At 46.6% G+C, this 23,822-nt stretch overlaps 3 protein-coding genes across 11 annotated transcripts in view; all 3 read right to left on the bottom strand.

The window, feature by feature from the left end:
• Window positions 1–16,409, bottom strand: part of UBOX5 (U-box domain containing 5) — a 47,016-nt gene extending 30,607 nt beyond the window's left edge. For 3 of the 5 annotated variants that reach the window (XM_036924656.2, XM_036924660.2, XM_036924661.2), the window contains exon 1: window positions 14,067–14,173. The gene's annotated coding sequence lies outside the window, so the exon portion shown is untranslated. Of the gene's footprint in view, window positions 1–13,567; window positions 13,663–14,066; window positions 14,174–16,293 lie in introns of those variants that run through there. The other 2 variants (XM_057502812.1, XM_036924657.2) reach the window with 2 other exon arrangements.
• On the bottom strand, window positions 6,942–16,399 carry FASTKD5 (FAST kinase domains 5). Of its 3 annotated transcripts, XM_036924654.2 has the most exons (3): window positions 14,067–14,105; window positions 13,568–13,662; window positions 6,942–9,676 (listed from the first exon to the last, which is right to left on the bottom strand). In XM_036924654.2, the coding sequence occupies exon 3, from the start codon at window positions 9,637–9,639 to the stop codon at window positions 7,177–7,179; it is 2,463 nt and encodes an 820-aa protein (XP_036780549.2). In that variant the 5' UTR covers window positions 9,640–9,676; window positions 13,568–13,662; window positions 14,067–14,105; the 3' UTR covers window positions 6,942–7,176. The 3 variants fall into 3 exon arrangements, with proteins under 3 accessions (XP_036780549.2, XP_036780550.2, XP_036780547.2); XM_036924655.2 differs by lacking the exons at window positions 13,568–13,662; window positions 14,067–14,105 and adding an exon at window positions 16,294–16,399; XM_036924652.2 differs by lacking the exon at window positions 13,568–13,662 and having other exon boundaries at window positions 14,067–14,178.
• Window positions 16,410–18,137: 1,728 nt separating the features above from the next.
• Window positions 18,138–23,601, bottom strand: LZTS3 (leucine zipper tumor suppressor family member 3). 3 transcript variants are annotated; one of them, XM_036924650.2, is made up of 4 exons: window positions 23,170–23,601; window positions 22,145–22,618; window positions 21,026–21,817; window positions 18,138–20,626 (listed from the first exon to the last, which is right to left on the bottom strand). In XM_036924650.2, the coding sequence occupies exons 1-4, from the start codon at window positions 23,272–23,274 to the stop codon at window positions 19,928–19,930; spliced, it is 2,070 nt and encodes a 689-aa protein (XP_036780545.2). In that variant the 5' UTR covers window positions 23,275–23,601; the 3' UTR covers window positions 18,138–19,927. The 3 variants fall into 3 exon arrangements, with proteins under 3 accessions (XP_036780545.2, XP_036780543.2, XP_036780544.2); XM_036924648.2 differs by having other exon boundaries at window positions 18,139–20,626; window positions 20,963–21,817; window positions 23,170–23,599; XM_036924649.2 differs by having other exon boundaries at window positions 18,139–20,626; window positions 20,963–21,817; window positions 23,173–23,598.
• Between the last annotated feature and the right edge of the window lie 221 nt (window positions 23,602–23,822).

Raw genomic sequence — 23,822 nt, 5'->3', positions numbered from 1 at the left:
AGAGCCCTGATATAAACCCAACCATATATGGTCAATTAATATATGATAAAGGAGCCATGGACATACAATGGGCAAATGACAGCCTCTTCAAGAGTTGGTGTTGGCAAAACTGGACAACTACATGCAAGAGAATGAAACTGGATTACTGTGGCTTAACCCCATACACAAAAGGAAACTCAAAATGGATTAAAGACTTGAAAATAAGTCATGAAATCATAAAACTCTTAGAAGACAACACAGGCAAACATCTCCTAAATATAAGCATGAGCAACTTCTTCCTGAACGCATCTCCTGGAGAAAGGGAAACAAAAGCAAAAATGAACTCATGGGGACTACATCAAACTAAAAAGTTTCTGTACGGCAAAGGACACCATCAACAGAACAAAAAGGCATCCTGCAGTATGGGAGAATATATTTGTAAATGACAAATCTGACAAGGGGTTAACATCTAAAATATATAAAGAACTTACACACCTCAACACCCAAAAAGCAAATAACACGATTAACAAATGGGCAGAGGATATGAAGAGACAGTTCTCCAAAGAAGAAATTCAGATGGCCAACAGACATATGAAAAGATGCTCCACATCACTAATCATCAGGGAAATGCAAATTAAAACTACAGTGAGATATCACCTCACACCAGTAAGGATGGCCAGCATCGAAAAGACTAAGAACAACAAATGCTGGCAAGGATGCAGAGAAAGGGGAACCCTCCTACACTGCTGGTGGGAATGTAAGCCAGTTCAATCATTGTGGAAGGCAATATGGAGGTTCCTCTAAAAACTCAAAATAGAAATACCATTTGACCTGGGAATCCCACTCCTTGGAATTTACCCAAAGAATACAAGTTCTCAGATTCAAAAAGACATATGCACCACTATGTTTATCACAGCACTTTTTACAATAGCCAAGATATGGAAGCAACCTAAGTGTCCATCAGTAGAAGAATGGATAAAGAAGATGTGGTACATATCCACAATGGACTACTATTCAGCCATAAGAAACAAATCCTACCATTTGCAACAACATGGATGGAGCTGGAGGACATTATGCTCAGTGAAATAAGCCAGGCGGAGAAAGACAAATGCCAAATGATTTCCCTCATTTGTGGAGTATAACAATGAAGCAAAACTGAAGGAACAAAATGGCAGCAGACTCAGAGACTCAAAGAATGAACTAGTGGTTACCAAAGGGGAGGGGCGTGGGAGGGGCGTGGGAGGGTGGGTGGGGAGGGAGGGAGAAGGGGATTGAGGGGTATTATGTTTAGTACACATGGTTTGGGGGATCACGGGGAGAACAGTGTAGCACAGAGAAGGCACATAGTGGATCTGTGGCATCTTGCTACACTGATGGACAGTGACTGCATTGGGGTATGGGTGGGGACTTGATAATATGGGTAAATGCAGTAACCACATTGTTTTTTCATGTGAAACCTTCATAAGAGTGTGTATAAATCATATCTTAATAAAAAAGAAAGACTGAAAAATGCTAAATACTGTTAGTCATGAGGGAAGTACAAATCAAAACCCTAAGCTACCACTCCACACCCACTAGTATTTAAACAAAACAAAATAACAGGTGTTAGCAAAGATGTGAAGAAAGTGGAACCTTAGGAATGTAAAATGGCGTGATGTGCATATTAACGTAAGTCCCAGCAATTCCACACCAAGGTAAAGACCCAAAGGTACTGAAAACAGGTTTTCAAACAAAACACAAATGTTAACAGCAGCACTACCCCCAACAGCTAAAAAGTGGGAAAGTCCCTCAGCTGAGGCATGGATAAACAAGATATGGTATATCCACACAATGAACTATTATTTAGCCATAAAATGAATGAAGTACTGGTATATGATGTAATGTGGATGAAACTTGATAATACTACGCAAAGTAAAAGAAACCAGATACAAAAGACTAGATAGTGTAATTCCACTTTGGGGAAACATCCAGAATAGCCAAATCCCTAAAGACAGAAAGCAGTTGCCAGGGTCTAGGGAGAAGGAAATAGAGAGTGACTGCTTAACAGGTATGAAGTTTTCTTTAGGGGATGAAGAAAATGTACTGCAACCAGACAGTGGTAATTGGTTGCATGAAACTAGCCATGTACTAAATATAACTGAATTGTACATTTTGTTTACAATGGCCAAGTTTATGTGTGTTCTACCACAAAGCATTATTCATTGCTCATCTGAAATCCAAATTTAACTGGGCATTCTGTATTTTATCTGGCAATCCTAATCCCACTCTAAATCCTACTCAGGTCCCCCTTCTCTTCAAAGGTTCGGAGGGAACTGCTTCAACATTTGCAATTCATTCCTTAATTCTCATTCAATAGGTGTGTGATCTGCCTTTTGCCCTGACAATTCAAACTGTGTTGTCGTCATCAATCACATTCAAATTGCCAAACTCATTGGAAACTTTTCAGTTCTTCCCTTAACTGCTCTCTCCCCAGCAACTGACATGGTGCGAAACCCTCTCCTTGTTGAAATACTCTCCTTTCTCTTTGGCTTCTGTGCAGTGAAAGGTTAACTCAGTGTTTAGAATGTTCAAATCCCGCACATTTCAAGGAAACTGGTCCTTCACTAGCTCTTGGGAGATAATCTCTAAGCCCTTGGGACATCCTGCCTTCTAAGACTATCTTTATATACCTGAGACCTTGGGTCACACCAGAGAGTTTATGCTTAGAGTGTGATTTATGGTGGGAGCCTTGGGCCACACTGTATGAGCTGGACCTCTGGAGAGGCTGGGGACTGAGTAACTAAGGTCAGCTATGTGGGTACTCCAAGCCTACATGACTGACCCCCAACAAAAACCTGCACATCAAGTCTCAGGTGGGCTACGCTAACTGGCAGTATCTACACATGCTGGCAAACACCAGGCTGGATAAATTAAGGACCATCTGCATGACTCAACTGAAAGCTTGTGCCTGATGCCTTTCCTTTGATGATCTTAATCTGTATTCTTTCACTGTAATAAACCATAGCTGTGAGCGTTAACAGCTTTTCTGAGCTCCATGAATCCTAGTATGGGTGGTCTCTGATACTTCTATGCCACCTTTTCCTCCTAAGTCTGATTATCTAACTGCTTTTCTTCTATCTTTATCACTGGGTCCCTTTTGCCTTGCCCTCCCTATAAAAACTGATACTCTAAATCTTCTGCATACGTGTATGTTTTATTGCCCGTCTAGCTTGGATTAACACATAGTCTACAGGCACACACCTGATCATCTACATTTGCTCTCTTACAACACTAAACTATGTTTTCTACCTTTATCTTGTATCTACCTACCACTTCAGCATTTTATTAAAACTAACAATAATAAAGAGAGAAATGTGGTATCCACATATAAATCAAGTACAAAAATCAAATGAGTATTCATATTTGAACTGACTGTTTATAGTTCATAATGCATGAGCAAAACCGAAGGTTTCTGTGATGGCTGCCCTTGTACTGTTCACCATGTAAGAACTTATTCACTATGTAAGAATTTGTTCTCCATGTAAGAACTTGTTTGTTATGCCTCAGAAGATTGGAGACTGACAAAAATTAGGCTTGGGGTGGATTAATGATTGTGCATTGAGCATTGACTCCCCTATACAGAATTTTATTGTTGTTAACAACCATTTGATCTATAAATATGAGAGATGTCCTCACAAAAAAAAAAAAAAAAAGTATACACTTCCAATGGTAAAATAATAAGTAACCGGGATGTAATGAATATAGTCAAGATATTGTAACAGCTTGGTATGGTGATAGCTGGTACCTAGAATTGTCATGTATATAAATGTTGAATCACTATGTTGTACACCTGAAACTAATGTAATGTAATACTGTGTGTCAACTACCCTTCAATAAAAAATAATTATCTACAAAAAAAAAAAAAAAAACCTGATACTCTAGATCAAAGCCTAATTTGGCTACCCAGAAAATGAATTAAGATATGAAGAAGAACTTCCAACATCAACATCCTCTGGAAGAGTCATTCCAGAAGATGATCATCAAAAAACTTCAACAAAGATCCTGGTGCTGTTGCAGTTGTAGCTGCATTCATCCCGCAGGTTCCTGGACTTGCCATTGGAATGAAGAAGGAGATATCTAAGCTGGCCTGTGCATACAGTAAAACAACAAATTTGACTGGATCTATACTGTCGGAACTCAACCAAGAATTAGGAGAAGTGCAAGTTGCAGGGCTCCAAAATCGTGTGACTATAAACTATCTACTGCTAAAAGAACATATGGGATGTGAACAGTTCCCAGGAATGTGTTGTTTTAATTTGTCTGATTTTTCTCAAACTATTCAAATTCAGTTAGACAATATCCATCATATCATTGATAAGTTTTCACAAATGCCTAGGGTGCCTAACTGGTTTTCTTGGTTTCACTGGTTATGGCTGGTAACTGTAGGTCTGCTTTTGTTATGTAGCTGTATTCCTATTATGTCAATGTGTGTACGCAATTTAATTAGTAGTTTAAAACCTATACATGCTTATGTTACTCTACAAGAAGATACGTCAAAGAAATAATCAATCTTCCCATGTTTTCTTCCGTCTGCTACTTCTATAGCTTTTCTTCTTCCTTCCTAATTACAACCCTTTAGTAGAATTCATACCTCATATCGAAATTACCCAGTATCATAATTCTTCCAAGTGGTAAAGATACCTCAAGACAAATGCAGGGCATAGAAGCCACAGGGCATAAATCTGCAAAGAAGTTAAAAGCTAACCTTTTTAAAAGAATATTTCTTCTCTCTCACTTACCAACTTTACATTTCCCTGTATGGCCCCGGAAGATGACTGGTTAGCCAGAGACGGATAAGATTCCTCAAGGGAGGAACAACCTAAGACAGGCACAGTCGCAGGGGGGCCATCAGGTGAGAAATTGGGGATCAACAGAGGTGAGGCTTAGAACCTCACCCCTGTTTTGAGAGAAATCTTCTGCATCCGTCCATGTTTTGTTGCCCTTGTCTAGCTTGGATTAATACTTAGTCTATAGGCACAGACCTGATCATCTACATTTGCCCTCTTACAGCACTAAATTATGTTTTCTACCTTTATCTTGCATCTACCTACCACTTCAGCATTTTATTTAAAAATAATAATAATAATAATAAGGGAGAAATGTGGGATTCACATATAAATCAAGTATAAAAATCAAACGAATAATCATATTTGACCTGATTGTTTATAGTTCATGATGTGTGATCAAAACCGAAAGTTTCTGTGATATGACTGCCCTTGCACTGTTCACCATTTAAGAACTTATTCACTATGTAAGAACTTGTTCGTTATGCTTCAGAAGACTGGAGACTGTTGAGAATTAGGCTTGGGGTTGATTAATGATTGTGCATTGAGTCCCCTATACAGAATTTTATTGTTGTTAACAACCATTTGATTAATAAATATGAGAGATGCCCTCTCAAAAAAAAACAAAAAACTGATACTCTACTCTTGGTCATCTTCTCCCCTCCCTACCTGCAATAACCTCCTTCCCACCTGTCCCAGACAATTTCACTCACTTGTGGTTCTGAATGCCACCTCTATTCATCCCTATTTGAAACCCCAGTGTGGACATTTCTGCCTGGAGGTCCATGTCAACATGACCTAAACTCCCTTCCTGCTTTGGTCCCAATTTTAGTTGCTGACTTCATATTAATCTAGGCACCAAAATCATTATTTCCCAAGCCAATTAATTAGCAAGTCCTGTCTTTTTCCCCTTCCAAACATCTCTGAAATTCAAACTTTCCACTTCCATAGTTCTGGCCATTCTCTCAACTGAGCTTTTGTACACATTTGCGAATACTCTCCCTGATTTCTCTCTCACACCCCACCCCTCAATCTAGTTCTAACCTGCTTTGTACCTAACATTTCTAAAATATGAATCTGCCCAATTATTCCCTTAGAGACCTTTAGAGGCACCCAGCACCTAAAGACTTGGGCTCTTTAGCCACACTATAGGCCTTTGTCACCCAGATATACTCTACTTCTCTAGCTCTCCCATCTGCCTTCTTTCCTCCCCCAAGTCTCCAGCAATGCCCAAACGCTAAATTCCCAGATCCCTCACTAAACATTATCATCTGTATGCCAGGACCCATTCTAGGCACCGGAGATAAATTACACAGACAAATGTAACTCAAAAGGGCCACCTTCTAACGGGGAAACCAGTTAAGTAAACAAATACAGAATACTTGCTAATGCTGCCGTGTGCAGTGAGGAAAATGAAGCTGGAGGTGCTAACACAGAGCATGATCAAAGGACAATGGGGTACTGTTTTAGAATGGACAGGTAAGTGAACTTTGAGATGAGAACTAAATAATGGTGGGAAGGATCCTTCTTAAAATTCTCACAGACTCCAACTGTTTACAAAAGTTATTTGTATTGTTACTTACACATATACAATCTCCTTATGCTTGTAGATCTAATACAACCAAACCTGAAGCCCACTAGACTTCCTATTACAAAAGGTAGTACATCAGCCTGAAAATTGTTCTGCTTAGTCAAGATTTGGGAACCACTGGCCCCAAAGGCACTTACATAATTATACTCTTCTAGGGCCAGTCTCAGGGAGAAAATATCCCAGGGGTTGGGGGTAGTTTAAGAAAATTAGAAATGCAGGAGTAGGAGGTGGGGGAGGTCTAAGAGGATGATATTAGGCTGACTAATTCTGAAATGGCTCTTTAAAGCAGGAAGAACCAGCAACTAAGGACAACCACCCAAATCTAAACAAGAATGAAAAACACTTTAATTTTGAAGGGTGTGAAGAAAACATGCATAGAGGGAATTTCCTGAAATGTAAGTGAAGCTGTAAAAGATTCTTTTTTTAAAACAAAGTATATGAAAATCACTGTTAAAAAATTGGCTTTACATAATGTCTGACCACACTTTTTTCTTAAAAACTCAAAATAATCATAAGGCCAGTAAACAGAAAAAAGAGAGAGGAATTACTTGAAAATAGGATATTAAGATGTTTATTATTTACCTGCACCAATTAGCAGTAACTTGTACAAATGGACCAGGTTACAATTCACAGTAACACACACTAGCTTTGATCTGCCACAGACAAGACTGAAGTCTCTACAAATGATTTTATTAGTAAACCTGTACTCTAGCTTTTATAACTGTTTCACAACATCTGGTACAGGTTACAGCATTTATGAATAGAAATGTCCCTGAAGGTCCTTCAGAGAAGAGAGGTGAACACTTTCTCGTGGAGGAATGCCAGCTTTTCTACATGAGCTCGTTTCAGTAGTGGGAGCCATTCCCAGTAGGGTAACTCTACCACGTGGTACCCAACCTTATTCAACTGCCGTCTCTTCATCTGGTGCAGTCCAAGCAGATCCCTGGAACCATAGCAATACTGGTTCTTGTTTGTTAACTGAATAGCCAGCTTCACACATGGGGCCTGGGGGACAGGCTGGGGGACACAGGCTGGGGGACACAGGCCAGCCATCCCTGTGGCCTCCAGTCTATCTGCCACATTGCAAAGGGAGTCTCCTAAGGGTATGGCTGCCTTCTCTAATTCTGTCGGCTGCTGCCCAGTTTCTGACTCAATTTCCCCCTGGAAATGCCTTCTCGATTTCCCTTTGAGTAGCTGACTCATCAAATCATCTGTAAGAGTGACTCCCACATGTTTAAGCCTTAATTTGGCCATATCTTTCATTGATAAAGCTTCTCTGTTAAATGGTAATGGCTTCATGTTAACATCAAGCTGGACTTCTAAGTCAGAAGATCGGGTATGAGGCAAAATCATATGGTGTTTAATGTACTGGGGCCCACCCAACATGGTCTCGAGCAGAAAGAGAGCTTCTAGAAATTCAGGCTTTGAGCACATATCCTTGCTTGCTAGTTTCCACATTGTTTTTGCCGCCTCTTGTTGAAGGTGAGAACTAAGACGATTGCCTCTGTAATCTGGACACTCGATGCCAACTGTACCATCAAGAGTATACAGCTCCTTAGTGAGTTCAAACTTAGTTCTCTCCTGAGCTAACCTGATGAACCCTGGACTCAAAGCTAAATTGATGAGCTCTATTGGAAAGTACTCAGAAAATGCCAGGCCCAGCAGGGAGGTGAGCAGGTGTTCTGGGAAGTGGTCAAACTCAGGCATTTTTCTGTGAATCTCATTTATCAGGCTAGAATAAAACTCTTCTGTATTGGGTGGCTTATAATTTAGGGTTCCAAATGACCAGAGAATCTTGGCAACATCTTTACTTCGACAATATGCTACCCTAGGAGGCAAAGAAGCAGCCACAGCATTCATTACCCCTTCATCCAAGAAGCGTAATGACGAGCATGCAAGAGTCAGATGCATGACACCTTGAACTCCCAGGGAAGGAATTCGCTGAGGAGCAATCTGTCCAAATTGCTTCATGAAATTTACATGATTCACATGAGTGAAACGGAACATTTTGAGAATATTCACTAAGGCATAACTACTCAGATGCTGCATGTCAGCACAAGCCAAGTCTCCAATTTTCCACATGACATACTCAGAAAGATTACTACTTGATTTAAAGAACCCCAAACAGACTGTACCAATCTCCTCTAAATTGATCAAATCTATATACTTGAGAATCAACGATTCTAGTTTTTGCATTAGGTCCTGGGGTACCTGACGACTTTCACCTATAATGTAAATTAAGTGAATCAGCTGGGTAAAGGATAGATCTTTCCAGTGCAAATTAAGATAACTATAGAATATTTTTAAAAACTGAGGTACTTTGCGGCCCAAGTACCGCCAGAGGTCAGCCACCAAGAGAAGCTGATCCAGATTCATCTCCCACACATTACGGCAAAATCTGGTTTCATACACATCTAGCATTGAATGGGAAGGAGGGACGCCTAAATTGATAAAGGCTTTCAAAATACTGATCAGTTGAGGGGCATCAAAGAGCTGTATGTTTTTCACACTCAGCTGGCAGAGCAAAGCAAAGCTGGCCCTGGAGAGCAAAAGAGGATGCTGCTCAGCAGGCAAAGTGCTCAGCTTACAGAAATAATCAGCAATGGTTTGAGGCTGGAGATTATCTTGATAAACTGTGACTTTATGCAGTATCAGTTCACCTTCTGAAACAGACAGGGGCTGACAAGTCTCAGATTTGTTATAGCTGTGAAGTTGGTACTCTGATCTTAGCTGTAGGAAAACTCGGGGGTTTCCAAAGGTATCAAAAACTTCTACATCCTCTTCATCATCTCTCATGGCCTTGGGTGAGTCTGGTGTCAAGTTGCTGGCCTCAGAGGCAGAATCCCTGCTGAATTCCAAACCCAGGAGGGCACTGCTGGTTGTGAGGATCCTCCGAGAAGAGGAAATGCTATGAATGTTTTCAACTTTTTTAGCGGGTTGGCGGAGCCTACTGTGGTGTGGAGGGTCCTGTTCCCTGTGCTGTGTGCAGCTTCCTACATTCCAATATGTCACACTTTGGGTTAAACCGTAGACAAAAGGACTGCAAAACGCTCGATATCCTAAAGGTTTTAACAACTTGAGAGTGGCTGCCATTCTGATGTCAGAATGGATCGTTTTAGCAGTCAGAACACAGTCCTCACAGGTTTGACCAGACAATTTCTTGTTTATCTGGTGCTTGATTAGAGCTGGACGGGGAGGCGTTCCACAGAAACTGCCTGGAAATCTTCGGCATATCACAAGAGCCATGGATCACAAATGACTGGGCCAGAATTGGTGCCAGATACTGAAAAAAGGGTAGATGAAGAGTAAGTGGCTTCCACCTCTCACAATACCAAAACTTACATATTATAAGAAATGGATTAAAACTTCTCTGCTGTCCACTTAAGTTCAGTGCTATGAATGCCCAAATCACAAGACAGCATACATCAAGGATAAACTCCGTGTGCTTCATATAAAGACACAGGAAAACCCTACACCCAGTGTACTACTGGCAGTTCCCTGGACTCTGCTGAGACTTCCTTCTGGACTTTCCCTGTCCTCTGGACAGAATTCCTTTACTGTAGAAGGAAAGCAGTGATGGTCAGAGAAGACATTTGCTCTGCTAACATCCAAAAGGAAGGTAAAGGCAGATTTCTAAAAAGAAAGCTGGGAACAAAAGTGAGCAACATATTCCATCTCTCTGATGATGCATAAAGGGCCCATCTGGAGAATAAGAAAGTTGGTAAAAGCTGCCATGCTAACACCAAAACTATAAAGCAGGGTTTGATATAAAGTTTAATTAATCACACCAACAATAACCCTCCCTGTTCCTAAGGTACAAAGCTTGTGATTACAGAATTCTGTTGTTTTAATGTTGCCCCAATACCTGTTAGAAGATGCCTACCTCCTCTTCAGGAGGCTTCTAACAGAGTCTGAATCACTGTCGCAAACTAGTCATGCAACTGGGAAGTATACTTAAAAACTCACTCATTTTGAGGGAAGGGCAGAAGGTCAAGGCCCTGGTCACTATCAGTTCAGGGGTGTGAAGCAAAAATCATCTCACAGCTTGGCACAGGGTTCAGGGAACACCAATTTTCATGCTGCCCTGACAAGCAAGGGGAGCAGCACAGCTTTTCTCTGGAGGCGGTGGGCTGGCAATGCTTCCGGGGAGTTAGATGTTGATTATCCTGTCTATGAGCAGCACAAGACCCATTTCCTTCCATAGTAGAAACCATGAGAGGCTATGAAAAATGGACTCCATTGTCCTCTCGTTTTCTCTAGAGGCTTATTATCTTATCTTTCCTTCCACTTAAGAAATGCCAAAGCCTGACAAGCTCAAGGGAGCCCTGAGATACCAAGATATGGACCAGACAGGGCTACTGCTGCAGAAAATCCCTCAAGGATTCTGAGGGTGCCAAAATGACTTTCTGAAATACCTGCCCAACACCTCTGCCAACCCCTTCCTTCCAGAGCCCACAGCCTAAGAACCAGGGACCACAGGGCAGGTCAGTGGTTTGTTCAGGTAGCCCAGCTATACAGGCTTCTCTGGATGGCAGGAATATATTCTCTAATTCCTTTGTGAACCAGAGCAGAATTCTTCCACATTAAATTTATACACTTGGTTCTTCACTGTGGCCTGTGGGCCATTCTGCACACTAAGTTTCAATCTATGGTTCCAGATGTTATAGACCAGGTGTCAGCAAACTATGGCCCAGAGGGCCCAAATCTAGTCTCCCACCTGTTTTTCTAAGTGAATTTTACCTGAACATAGCTGGACCATTCATTACATACTGCTTGTGGCTGCTTCCTCGCTACAAGAGCAGAACTGAAGAAAACATATGGCCTGCAAAGCATTAAATATTTAGTGTCTGGCCCTTTAAAGAAAAAGGTGTGCTAAATAGATCAGTAGTTTACGCCTATGAATGCAGATGGCCAACTTTTTAAAAATTAGAAAACACTGAGAAAATAGAACTGAAATAATTTTTTCTTTAATATTTAGATGCTAATTAAAGATTTGTGCCTCAAGAGTCACTAGGAATATCCATTAATACTGCAGCACAGGAATAGGAACAAAAGAGGGAGCAAGTAATGAACTCCCCAGTTAATAGAACAAAGCTTTTAAGACAACCTCCTTAGGGCCCGGAATCTAAATTTAATTCAATACAATGTGCATCTAAAGCCATAAACTGTTCAAATCTGTAGTCATTCATCTCCTCTTGGGAACTAGATCTGAAGAACTAACTTAAAGGAAAAAAAAAAAACAACTTTTTTTACAAAATTGTTATGCTAAAAGCAAAAAACTGAAAACAACTCAAATGTCCATCCAGAAAGAGAAAGCTGGTTTACAGGGTAAGTATGTGGCAGGCATCAACACAAGGAAAAGTACAAACAAATACTCAGTGGAACAAGAACACAAGTGAATGCCATTACCTAAAGTAAACTTACATAAAAGGAAAGTAACTACATAGCTTTTTGTGGGGAGATTTTCTGTCATATCTTTGATAAATTAACTTTTTCCCCTTTTCACTGGAGTTAAAACTATTAATACAGAAGAATATGTGGATTAACTTAACAAATACCTTTATAAATGACACAATTTTAAAAGTACATTAACTAATTTAAATTACTTCAATTAATACTACCTTAGAGTACTTAATGAAATTACTGTGCACAGTCCTGAAATGAACAAAAGACCATTTCCTAGAACATCAGTGTTTGACTGGTATAGAGCCTATATTGTGAATTAACACAGCTCTTTATTTAAAAAACTAAGTCCCAAGATGGAAATAACAAGAGCCACGACTGTCTTAGGGCCTCATCTGTGCCAGGCCTTGGTTGAACTGTTTTATCTGCATTAGTTCCAATCTTTTCAACCTTTCTGCGAGGTAGGTTTTATTATCTCTATATTGCTGATGAAGAAAGGAGACATCACAGGATTAAGAAACGTACTGAAGATTACACAGCCAAAGGAAGGAATGGGGTTTGACATCAAAGATTACCTGATTCCAGCACCCATATTGCTGGTGTATTAGAAAGACAAGGGGAGTCAGATTCTGGACAGGGCGGTAGGGAGGACCCTGTACAATCTATAGGGCTTCCAGGTGCCCTGGAGTTGGAGGGTTAGAACTGGGGAAGATCAAAAGCTCATCCCATCCTAGAACTTTAGCTGTCACTATGGTTAGTTTATACTATTTACAAGAAGAACAAGGGGAAGACCTCAGAGACTGAAATCTACATGAAGGAATGGGTTACAACTTACCCTCATACCAAGGTCAAGAGAATTACAACTAAAGACCTGAAAGCTGGCAGAAGAGGTATGAGATCCAGAATTTAGGGTTCAACATAAGAGAGAAGCAAAGGAAAACCCCAGGATAATGATGAAAGTAGATCAAAAGACTACAGCTGGGAGCAAACATAAAGAGCAACCAGTTCATGCTGGAGGAAATGGACATTATCTAGGAGAGATTTACACTTCTAACAGAAAATCTGGTAGTAATAGGTAGACAGAAACCAATCTGATAACACAGTAACAAAAATTATTAACTCCAGGGAGAAGAATAAAGTTGAACAAGACAGAATATGTTATATTATACTCCCTACTCAGCTATGTATAATTTTACATCATCTTATTAATATAAACTCTGAATATCAGACTAACCAAAAATTACAAGCAAACTATTTCGTGGATGAAGGGAGACAAGGGGCAGTGGAAAGTGGATAGTGACACAAGAGATCTAAAGCCTCAAAGTCCGTAATGAAGTCAGAAAATTTTACAGATACACAAACTTCTAGAAATCAAGAAAGAGCAACACAAATATATTATTTAGAAATACATATGCCAAAAGAAACAAATAGTTGGAAGTGTCTCTGGGGAACACAAAGAGAGGAAAGAGGGAACTCATGTTTAGTGTTATAGGCTCTGTCAAACTATTTGTGTAAACCACGTATAACTTTGACAAAAATTGTTTACAAAATACATGTACTAATGGAAAATTAACATTTTTTTCAAGAACACGGTGAATAGAGAAAGTAGCCTTCATATTCCAGGAAAATGCTGACAAGTTCTTTCTAGTGCAAGCACTTCCTACAGTCTATGCAACTTCTTTATGGATGCCCAGGAACAAAAATGACGACAAAATCAAGAATCATAGAGGCATGCAGAGCCAAAGTACAAAGGGCAACAGTAGCCACTTACTTTTTCACCGTGTAATTTTTAGAATAACTGTATAGACACCATATCTACGTATTCAGGTCTGATATATAACCACTTCAGCAGTTGGGTCTTGAGTACTGTGTAGAAGAAATAAAAAGAAACACAAGGAAGATACAGAGCTAATAAAGCTGAACAGTGTGGAGAAAAGGCACTGCAAAGGAGGGGCCATCAGGATATGTTGCCCAGATAGTGGACACACAGCTGAAAGCTAGCTCCTCCCAGAGGATATGCCCAGAGAAATCATGAGAGAACTAGAAAGAGAACACTGAGATGCCGAATCAATAATTCCTGACACCTTCTCTGAAGATTCAAAGACATGAGACATTTCACAAAACTCCTTTCCTAGTTTAAGTGCTCCACATGTAACCTACACCCGTCTCCTCTTTCGGGGTCCTAACAAATCAGAGTGGAGCCTCAGAGACTCTTAGCACTGCCCAAACCACCCTGAATGATGTGATTTCACAGAAGCGAGGAATCTTACCTTTCCACCTTCCAGGTGCAGGTCTGAGCAAGGTCGAATAGCTTCGTGTTAAACTACCGTCCAGAAGTTAGAGGAAGGAAGCCAGATGGAGGAGGGCAGCCATGCTAACTGTAGATTAAGTATATAACATCCTCAGCATATTCAATTTACCAGTTAGCAGATCTCATCCCTTAATTCTGATTCCTGATCTTTTTGATAGAAAGGTTTACCCTCTTTTGTCCTGATAAAACTACCACAAATAAATGGATACTTGAAGTCCCAATCTTATCTTAGCAATTTGTTGAGCAATGCTGACAATAAAAATACAAAACACTAACTTTCTTTAGGTGCTGGAGTCTCCTGCTGAGAGTCTACAAAACTTTAAAGCCCTGGGGAGTGCTTAGAGATGGACACTGAGGACCTTTGGCTGTTTATGCAGATGCCAACTGGGCTAGATTCTTCTCTTCTGTGCTTGTTTGCATATAGGAGCAGGGCCGACAAGAGAGGGCTCTGCTCCCGTTGTGAAGGTAGAGCATGAGTGCAAAGGTGTTTAGGTTAAGGTTAAGTGTCACCCACAAAGCCAAACCCAAATCAAATCGAACAGTCCATTCCCTCTACTTCGTTCTAGTCTCTGTGCTTATGGGAGAGAACAGCCCATCACCATCATCTGTGAAACCTGTTAGCTTGGAAAGACCTCTCCTTCTCTTCTAAGACTCTGTCCCTCTACCAGAAGGGCAAAGGTCTGGGTTGACACAGTCTGACAGGCCCCATAGACAATTCTGTTAGAGCCACTGCTCTTAAAGGGTTTCATAAAACTTGGTCTTTGGGAAGTCTCTGGGTGTAACAACAGAGAGCAATTATGTCCTATCAGCCCACCTAAATGGGATGATTAGAGGACTGACAAAATCCAGGCAAGTTAAGAGAAATAGCCACATCCACAGTCATGTGAAAAAACTCCCCAATAATCGTGCAGGTACTATCACTGTCAACTCAACTGAACACTTGGTTTTATCCATTTTCCTAGGTTTGCAAGGTTGCAGAGTACAGTACTTCAGACAAGGGAAGTGGGGACTTCAGAATTCTTTGAAATAAAAGTTGACTCATTGCACAGTGAATGACAATGCCTTCTTGGTAGCCAGAAAAATAAACCAATGAACGGGGAAGAAAACCATACTGAAAAATAAGCTAGAGGGGCCTAACTCCCAAAGACCTCCCTTTCTCAGTTGTATTACGCAGCACTTAGTCTTCAGATTTTACTTTGGTCTATGAGGTAATAGCGAATTCATCCCGGAGCTTGTCCATGGCCATCCTGAGCAGTGGGTTGCAAAATCTAGTTCTGGAAAGATCTGTGTTAACTATACATAAAATGTAAGCAAAGGGCTGCAAACATGAATTCAGATTCCAGCTGTAACAAATGACTAAAGCATAAAACACCAACCAAGGTGGCATTAAAGTACTTGACTACCAGCTCCACAGGATGAAGCACTGTCCAAGGGTCTGCAGTGAGTGGCAGTGAAGCGTCACCTGAAGAGGTCGATGAACCTAAGTGGTATAAAGAAAGCTCAAAGCTTCCTGAGTCAGGACAGAAGAGCTGTGTCATGATTTGTACAGAAAAAGAAAGGGCAATTATTTTTCATGTCCTTGGAGAGAAAAACGAAAGGACATCAATAATACTCTTAAGTTTGTGCAACCAGAAACCGTATTAAAAATGGGCAGAAGGTACATATTGTATTGATATTTACTGAAGACTCAACCACTTCCAGGTACTAAGGAAAATACAGTGTAGGGCTTTGCTGCTCAGAGCGTGGCCTGCAAATCAGCGGCATCAGCCTCACCCGGAAGCTGGTTACGAACGAAGAAATTCACGGTCCCACCCAAGACCTACAGAATCAGAATCACCAGATCCCCAAGTGACTCGCACACACATTAAAGTGTAGATAAAAGGTACGGCAGAATATCTCACTACGTTCTCACAACAGCCCCGTGAGACAAGACTGTTATTATCTCCGTCTCACAGAGGAAAGAAATCAAAGTTCAGGTAAGGTTCTTGCCCAAGGTCACAGAACTCCCGAGTGACGGGGTCGCCGATATTCTCCCAGGGCCGGGCCGGCGAGAGGAGGCCGCAGCTGGGCCAGGAAGTGCGGAGCCGGGCCTCCGCGCTCATCTGCCGTGGACAGGACCGGAGGCGCAGGCCAAGCAGGCCAAGCCCTGGTCGGCAAGGAGAGCCCCCACGGCTGCCGCCACTCACCTGAGCCTGGCAAGCACGAGCGCCCCGGCACCAGACTCCAGACTGCGCGGGCTGCCGCGCCACCACGACTCGCTCAGCAACACAACAGCCCAACAGCCCACTTCCGGCTAACTGCACACTACTTCCGTGTGCAGCTCGGATTACGGGTGCCGCCGAGGTTCAAAAGACTTTATCAGCGTTTTCCTAGGACGTTTTCCACTGGAGAACGTTGCTGAGAGGACACCGGGGGTCTGCAGGAAAACACCGCCGCGGACCGACCGCTCTGGAAGTTACTAAATAGTTTAAACATAGGTTCGAATCCCAGACCGTCATTCAGGCTTTTATGGCCTTGAGGAAGTCACTTACACTCTCTAAGCCTAGTTTCTCATCTGTACAATGAGGGTAATCATGCATTTGTAATAGAGATGGATCTATAAAGTGCTCTCAGGAGAAGAGTTAGTGATGGATAGACGAGCCCTTTAGGTAAAATGGTTGTGAGTTGCTTGAGGACGCCTACGCTATGGCAGATGAGTCAGGGTGATCCTCCACCTCCCCAAGCAGTGGGACTCAAACCTGATCGATAAAGGCAACTAGGCAAGGAAGAGCCTCTACTGAGACCTTCCGGGAGGGCTAGCCCCAGACTGCCATTCCTGGAGGCACTTGAGTACTGCTGATCAGGGTCTTCATATCTTGCCTGCTGGTCCACTCATCCTAAGGACTGTGAAGGAGACCTGAGAAATGGTCCTCTCTTCAGGGTACCATTTTGTCTGGGAGACAAAGCAAGTGTAGGGAGGACACTTCACTGAAAGGCGGGGGCAAACCTGGCATTCCAACTCCCGAGCTCTGTAGTGGTCACTGTTTGGCTGAGTGTGAGCGTTTTGGGGCCTCAGACTCCTGACATCACTTGCTCGGGGAGTGTTCTCTTACTCTGGCCAGACCAGGGCAAAAAACTGTTCATTGTTGATTATGACTATCCTTGTCAGAAGAACCCAGAGAGACGGAGCACCCATCCCCATAGGAAAAACCTTGATTGCTCCTAGGCAGCAATGACAATTCTGTTCCTCAGTGGCCAAACCCTCCATTTCCCAGCCTTCCTTGAAGTGGGAGGAGCATGTGACTTATTTCTGGACGGCAGAATTTAAAGGGACATGTGATGTCAGGGTTCTGGAAAAGCTTTACTTTCATGATAAGTAATTCTGCCTCAATCCCTTCACGGTGCTGTGGCAGCCACCTTGTGGCATGAAGGGAACAACATGCTAACGATGGGAGAGTAGGAAGATGAAAAGTCTAGGTCCTTGATGATCCAACACTCTGTGACACCTATGTCTACAACCAGACTTGTAAGGTGAGGAAAAATAAACCATTCTTTGTGGCCCTTAAATTAGGTTGTGTTACTTGTAGTGGAAAGCATTCTTGACTAGGGCGCTTTGTGAGAATGACAGAAGGAATTGTCTTAATGGATAGCAGTTAACCACAAAGGATAGCTCCCTGCTCACACACTTGTGTCTCTTCTGCCTTTGGGGCCTCTCCACTAATTACAAAGGTGTTCTCAGCCTTAGTGTCTATGGACTCTGCCCTCAAAGGGGCCAATTGTTGTAAGGTGGCTCAGGATGCTGCAGGCTGTCCTGCATCACCTGCCTTGTGGCCGGCAGCCTGGTGTCCAAATTCTGAGCTAGATCTATCCAGCAGAAACGTGGAACCATGACTCCTCCCTGGCAACGTGGAGGAGCCTGGGCTTTGGGCCAACCTCCTAACATGGCCCAGTGAACACCTCTGGTCTCATGCCTCCTCTGGGAAATGTTTACTCTGGTTTTGCCCTCCACAGCCCCCTCACCCAGACTTTACCTCCGATACCTGCAAAGACACAAGCAAGCCAAAGAATGCCATTCAAGAGGCTTTCTCCATTTTATTTCTTTGGGAAAAGAAAACAAAGTCTTTCCATCACATATGGTAGAGATATATATTTATATATATTTATATATCATTTATTTTGTGGTTAGAAGTCCCAAAGCTGAATCTGTTAATAGTTTTTTCTATATATTTTTCCTACTAATGTATTTTCCTCCCCCTGCCCCTGGCCCAGGCCTAGGCTCTGGAGCAGGTGCAGTGAAGGGTGAGTGGAATGGGCAGTGATTGCCAGGATGGCTCCTAACCCAGCTCAGAGATCTGGTGAGGGCCACTGGGAAGGGGCTGTGCAGAGGGATGGAGGCCACACAGAGGGGCACTCCTGTTTTTGTGGGGGATGCACAGCTTATTAAACAGTCACCAGTCGTGGGAGGAGGCTGGTCAGGGGTTGGGGGACTTGCTCACAGTAGTTGCCTGCTCTCCACCATAACCCCCCAAAACGAGTTTTGGGAATGGGAGGAAGAGAGTGAAAAGAGAGAAATATGAGGGCTAAGGATAAAGCCTTCCTCTAATTTTTATTGCTGGTGAATTAGAAATTTGCCTACCCTGGGTGAATGCTGGGCTACCTCAGGGCCCTGGGAACTCAGGGATCAGCGTTCCTCTCAGGTCAGCCTTGTTCGTCAAGGGCAATCACAACCATCCCTCTGCCCCCTCAAAACAAGGACCTCAGGCTCAGGCTTGAGCCCAGTGGAGCTTGGAAGTGGGCAGTGCACCAAAGATCAAACAGAACTTTCTACTGGAAAAAAAGGTGAAGTTTTGGGGACGAGGCAGCCTGGGACAATGATGTTCTGAGCATGAAAGCAGGAGACCAGGAGAATCGAGTGGGAGAAGACACAGGAAGACATCACAGACACTCATATGACCTCAGAAACTGGGGTAGGGAAGTGCCTGAGAGGCAGGTAGCTCTTAATAGCTGTAGTTAGAGCTGGACAATGGCCCTGGGTGTGGGGTCCGCCAAGCAGATGGGGCTGTTACCCTGTGGGATCCTGGCCAGAAGAGTGGAGTTAAGCTGAGAAGCCTCCAGGTGGCCCTTGCCAAGAACAGGAGGGCAGACAGATCTTCCCTGGGCACTGAGTATCCAACCTCAGCTCTTCCACCCCATGACACACACATATGGACACACACTCAGGACCAGGCCCAGCTCTGAGGCCTGAGCCTAAGAGACCTTGTGGGGAGGAGCTGGGCAGGTAGCCCCCTCAACAGCAGGCAGGCCATCTGCTCCCACTTGTCCTGCCCATCTGCCCAGGGAGGGAGATAGCACAGGCAGGAAAGGGGCTGGGAGCCCAAGGTCTGTCAGCTTTGGCGGAGTCCATGCAGGCCCCTCAAGCTACATGGCCCAGGAGGCAAACACAGAGAGCATCACTGGGCACGGGGGAGCTGATGTAGCAACCTAGACCCACCGAGGGACTGCAGCACCTCATGGCACTCTGGGCCTGCCACCTCCATCTCCCACCAGCGAGCGCCAAAGGGAGCATGGCTCCCTGCTACCTGGGTCCCTCAATCCCACTCACCCTGCCTCCCCCTATTCCCTCCCTGGGAGGAGGGCCCAAGTGGCTGCCCAGAGAGCCAGTGGCAGGGCTGGGAGGGCACCCAGTGGGGACAGGGGAGGAACCTGGGCACAGCTGCTTTGGGAATGTCTTTGGTCTGGGGATATGGTGGACAGAGGGAAGAGAAATGTCAGGGAGGGGACACTGGGGACTCGGGCCTTTGACTGGGCACTTGTCAAAAGGCCACGTGCCCAGGCGGGGGATCAGATTTCTGTGGACTCAATGCGCTCGAGGCGGGAGGGGGTCCAGGCTTTCTTCTCCTCCCCGTGCTGGGGAGTGGGTGTGCTGGCTCCCCCCGCGGCCCCGCGCTCCCTCAGCCGCCGCTCTAGCTGCTGGTTGCGCTGGTACATCTCCACATAACTCAGCTGCAGCTGCTTCTGGTACTCGATGACCTTCTCCTTCTCCTCCAGCCACACGCGGCGCTCCTCCGCGAAGCTGGCGCCCTGGCGCTCCCGGGCCCGCCGCTCGGCCGCCAGCTCAGCCTGCAGCCGCCCCACCTCCCGCCGCAGGGCCCGCGTCCCGCCCTCCCCGCCGGCATCCACCTCCCCGTCCAAGGAAACCAGGGAGGCGGCCGCGGCCACCCCCGCCTGGCGGCGCATCTTGGCCTCGTCGCTTTCGCAAGTGGCCAGGACATCCTGGGGCTCGGCAGGGTCCACGGGGGTCAGCGCCGGCTTGAGGCAGGCCCCGGGCAGCTCGCCCTCCGCCAGCTCCAGGCTGGCCTGTTTGCTGCCGAAGGAGTCCCTCAGGCTGAGCAGCTGCTCCTCCTTCTCCCGCAGTGAGGCGCGGCCCTCCCGCAGTTGCGAGCGCAGCCCCACTATCTCACTCAGCTTCTGGGACACGTCCGCCTGCGAGTCCTTCAGCTGCTGCTTCAGGAGGGAAATCTCCCCAGCCTTCTGGCACACCTGGACAGGGTCAGGTGAGAGGAGAAGCCGGGGTGAAGGCAGAGCTCTGCTCATCAACACCCCAGCCCCAGAGACACCAAGCTCCCCGTCAGGGTCAGCTCCTCAACAGACTGGGCAGAAATGAAACACTGGGTCCCCTCCTCAGACTCAGGCCAGACATGGCTAGTACACATTGCCCAGGGGCAGCTCTGGTCCTCACTGACACTCCCAGTCAATGTTTACCCTCCTCCACCCTTCAATCTCCTTGTGACAGTGGTGGGCTACTGCTCTAGGTTTCTCCAGAGGGGCAGAAGGAAGGGGACACAGAGAGAGAAGGCCCATGCCCCCAGCCCGCACCTCCCACTTAGTTTCCTCCATCCGGGGCAGGAAGTCAGCCTGCTCCTTCTGGCAGGCAGCCACCTTGTCCTCAAGCTCTTCCCGTTGCCGAATCAGCCGGGCTGCCTCCTCCTGCAGCTGCTTTTTGTCCTGCTGCAGCCGCAGCACCTGCAGCTGGAGGCCCTGCTGGGCACGCTGGGCGCGGCGGGCCACCTGCTGCAGCTTCCCGCTGCAGCTCTGCCGCAGCTCAGCCAGCTCGCGCTCCCAGGCCTTCTGACGCTCCTCCAGCACCTGGGCCACCGCAGCCTCACTTTGCTCCAGGCTGCGCCGCAGAGCTGCCACCTCCTGCTCCTTCTCCCACAGCCGCTCCTCTAGCTCCTGGATCAGGGCACTGGGTGAGGGTGGCGAGCAGGCTGTAAACGGCAGGCCTCCACCTGCCCCCTCCCCCGATCCCAGGTGGCCTGGCCGGCCCATGGATGAGGATGACCCGCTCTTGCTGGAGGCCCGCCCACTGTCGGAGGTAGCCAGGTCTTGGTAGCCTGCCCCACTGCCACCACCACCACTGTAACTGGCAGTGCCAATGCGGTTGATATGACTGGTGGAGGCACTGAGGGGTGCCAGGTGCTGGCTATAGCTGGAGCTGTAGGTAGGCAGGCTTGTGAGTGAGTTCCGGCCTGAGTCTGAGAGGCCACCCCCACTCCCGCTTCCTGCTGGGGTCATGGTTCGAGACTTGTCCAGTCCACCCTTGAGGCCAGTAGGGCCCTGTCGTCCCTCAGGGGTCCCGTTGGTCTGTGGGGGGCACAAGTTCTGCATGGAGTGGAAGTTCTTGGGTACAACGGGCTTGAAGGCTGAAGGCCGAACTAGTGGCTCTGAGCACTGCGTAAAAGGAATGGGTGTGGGCATGAGGATGGAGCCTTAAGATTTGGCCCCAGCCTGTTTCTTCTGGCTAAGGCTTGTTCAGCCCCACCTCCCAACCCCATTGATTTCCAGAGTCCCTCCCGCTGGGTCTCCACCTCATGGCACCCCCAAGTCAAATCTCTGCCCTGACCCCACCAGCTGGACTTGGCCCCCAGAGCTCCACTCTGTGGCTCCCCAGCCCACCCTCCATCCAGGCCCTACAATCCAACCTCTAAGAAGGCACATTGCCATCCTCTCTCCACTGCCTCCCACCCCCATCCTCAGCACAGGGCCCTGGGGACTGACCTGGTCTAGCTTGCCAGAGGTGGCCAGAAGCTTAGGTGGGTGGCTAGGTTCGCGGTACTGGGGGGGGGCCTTGTCGCTGCCCCCACTGCTGCTGCCCCCACTGCTGCCCACCACGTTGCCACAGACATCCGTGTGGTCACTGCCCCGCAGCTCACCGTTGAGGTAGAGGGAGTTGGCGAGAGCCTTGTCCTCTGAGGGATAGCGGCTTGGCCTCTCCCTGCTGGCCCCACTGCCACTGCTGCGGGGGCCAGGGAAACTGCCCTGGCTGCCCCCACCCCCTGTGCGGGTGCCCACGCTCTTCATGGCAAACTCCTGGGCATGAGCAACCCCACTGCCCACACTGCCCATGGCCAGGCGAGGGTCTGGGGGGCCAAGCTCAGAGGGCCGAGGGGCAAAGGCCATGAGGGGATCCCGCCCCGGGTCAGCACGCACAGGCAGTGTCTCCAGCTTCGCCATGACTAAGCCAGGGGGGCACTGTGGGCACAGGTGGGAAGGTAGAGACAGGTCAGCCCTACCCCCACTCCCACCACCCCAGCTAAGTCAGCCCAGCCCCCTGCCCCTCAGTGTCCCCTTCCTGACAATGGGTACAAGAGTTCCCAGACACCCAAGGTGAAGGGACAGGGTTGGGGTAAGGGTGATAGCCTGGTAATGGGGGCTGTCTGTTGCTCATCTGACAAGCCCATCCGACAAAGCCCAAGCCCCAAGGCATCGCGCACATACCTGCCCAGCTTTGTTCAGCTCAGCATTCCACTCAGCTCCCACCTCAACCCCACCTCCTCCATGAGCCTCAATTCTTCACTGCAACCCCCAGAACTTAGGCATTCTTTACCCTGGGTCTGAGCCCCTGTAATGCAACCTTAAGAGCTGGAGAGTGTGGTTGGAAGGAGACAGCAGTATTTGAATCCAGCAAGGAACCTCAGAAGTTAATGGGGGGAGAGAAACCCACCCCTATGCAAGAACTGTGTGTGGGTTCTTCCCAGGCCCCTAACCTAGGGTTGCAGTCAAGGGCAGAAGTGGAGGCTCACTACCAGCGCAGGGTCCTCTCCTTGCTTTTCCAAGAGGATCGGGGCCGATGGGTCCTCAAGCCTGGGACCCTCCGAGACCAGGTCTGCAGGGGCCATGTGCCTCATTCTCGCAGTCGAGGTTCGGCCCGAACCAGCTGCGCGGCTTTGGACCGACCGACTGAGCCATCCCGGGCTGCGGTGTTCTCTGCGAAAGGGGAGGAATGAAGGACCTACCTCGCGGAGCTGCCACGTGCCAGGCGCCCCGGGGCGGCGGGCGAAGGAGGGGATGGAGGTCTTGGTGGGGGTGGGCGGGAGCAGCCGTTGCGGTGCGCATCGCAGTCGCCTGCGGATATCACCGCAGGCACGCCCCGTTCCCCGCGGACGGCCAGGGACTGCGGCTGCAGCGCTAGGCAAAGGGGTCTTCCCGAGATCTTCCCAATTTCGAGGACCCACGGCCTGCGGCCAGTACAATGGCGGGGCAGGGGCAGAGGACGCAGTGCTGCCAGCTGCGGGCTCTGGCAGTCCCTTCCCTGGGGCCTGCCTTTCCCACAGGTGCGCGCGGGAGGGGCGGGGCCTCCGCCCCCAGCGGCGCCGGCGAAGATTCCGAGCCGCGTGAACCCTCTAAGAATTCACTGCCACCGGGAAGACTTCCTGGATTTCTCCCCTCCCTCACT

Source organism: Manis pentadactyla, chromosome 5 (genome assembly GCF_030020395.1).
Source record: "Manis pentadactyla isolate mManPen7 chromosome 5, mManPen7.hap1, whole genome shotgun sequence".
Lineage (NCBI taxonomy): Eukaryota > Metazoa > Chordata > Mammalia > Pholidota > Manidae > Manis > Manis pentadactyla.
The sequence above is the reverse complement of the archived record's forward strand: the minus strand, read 5'-3'. Positions and strand labels throughout refer to the sequence as shown.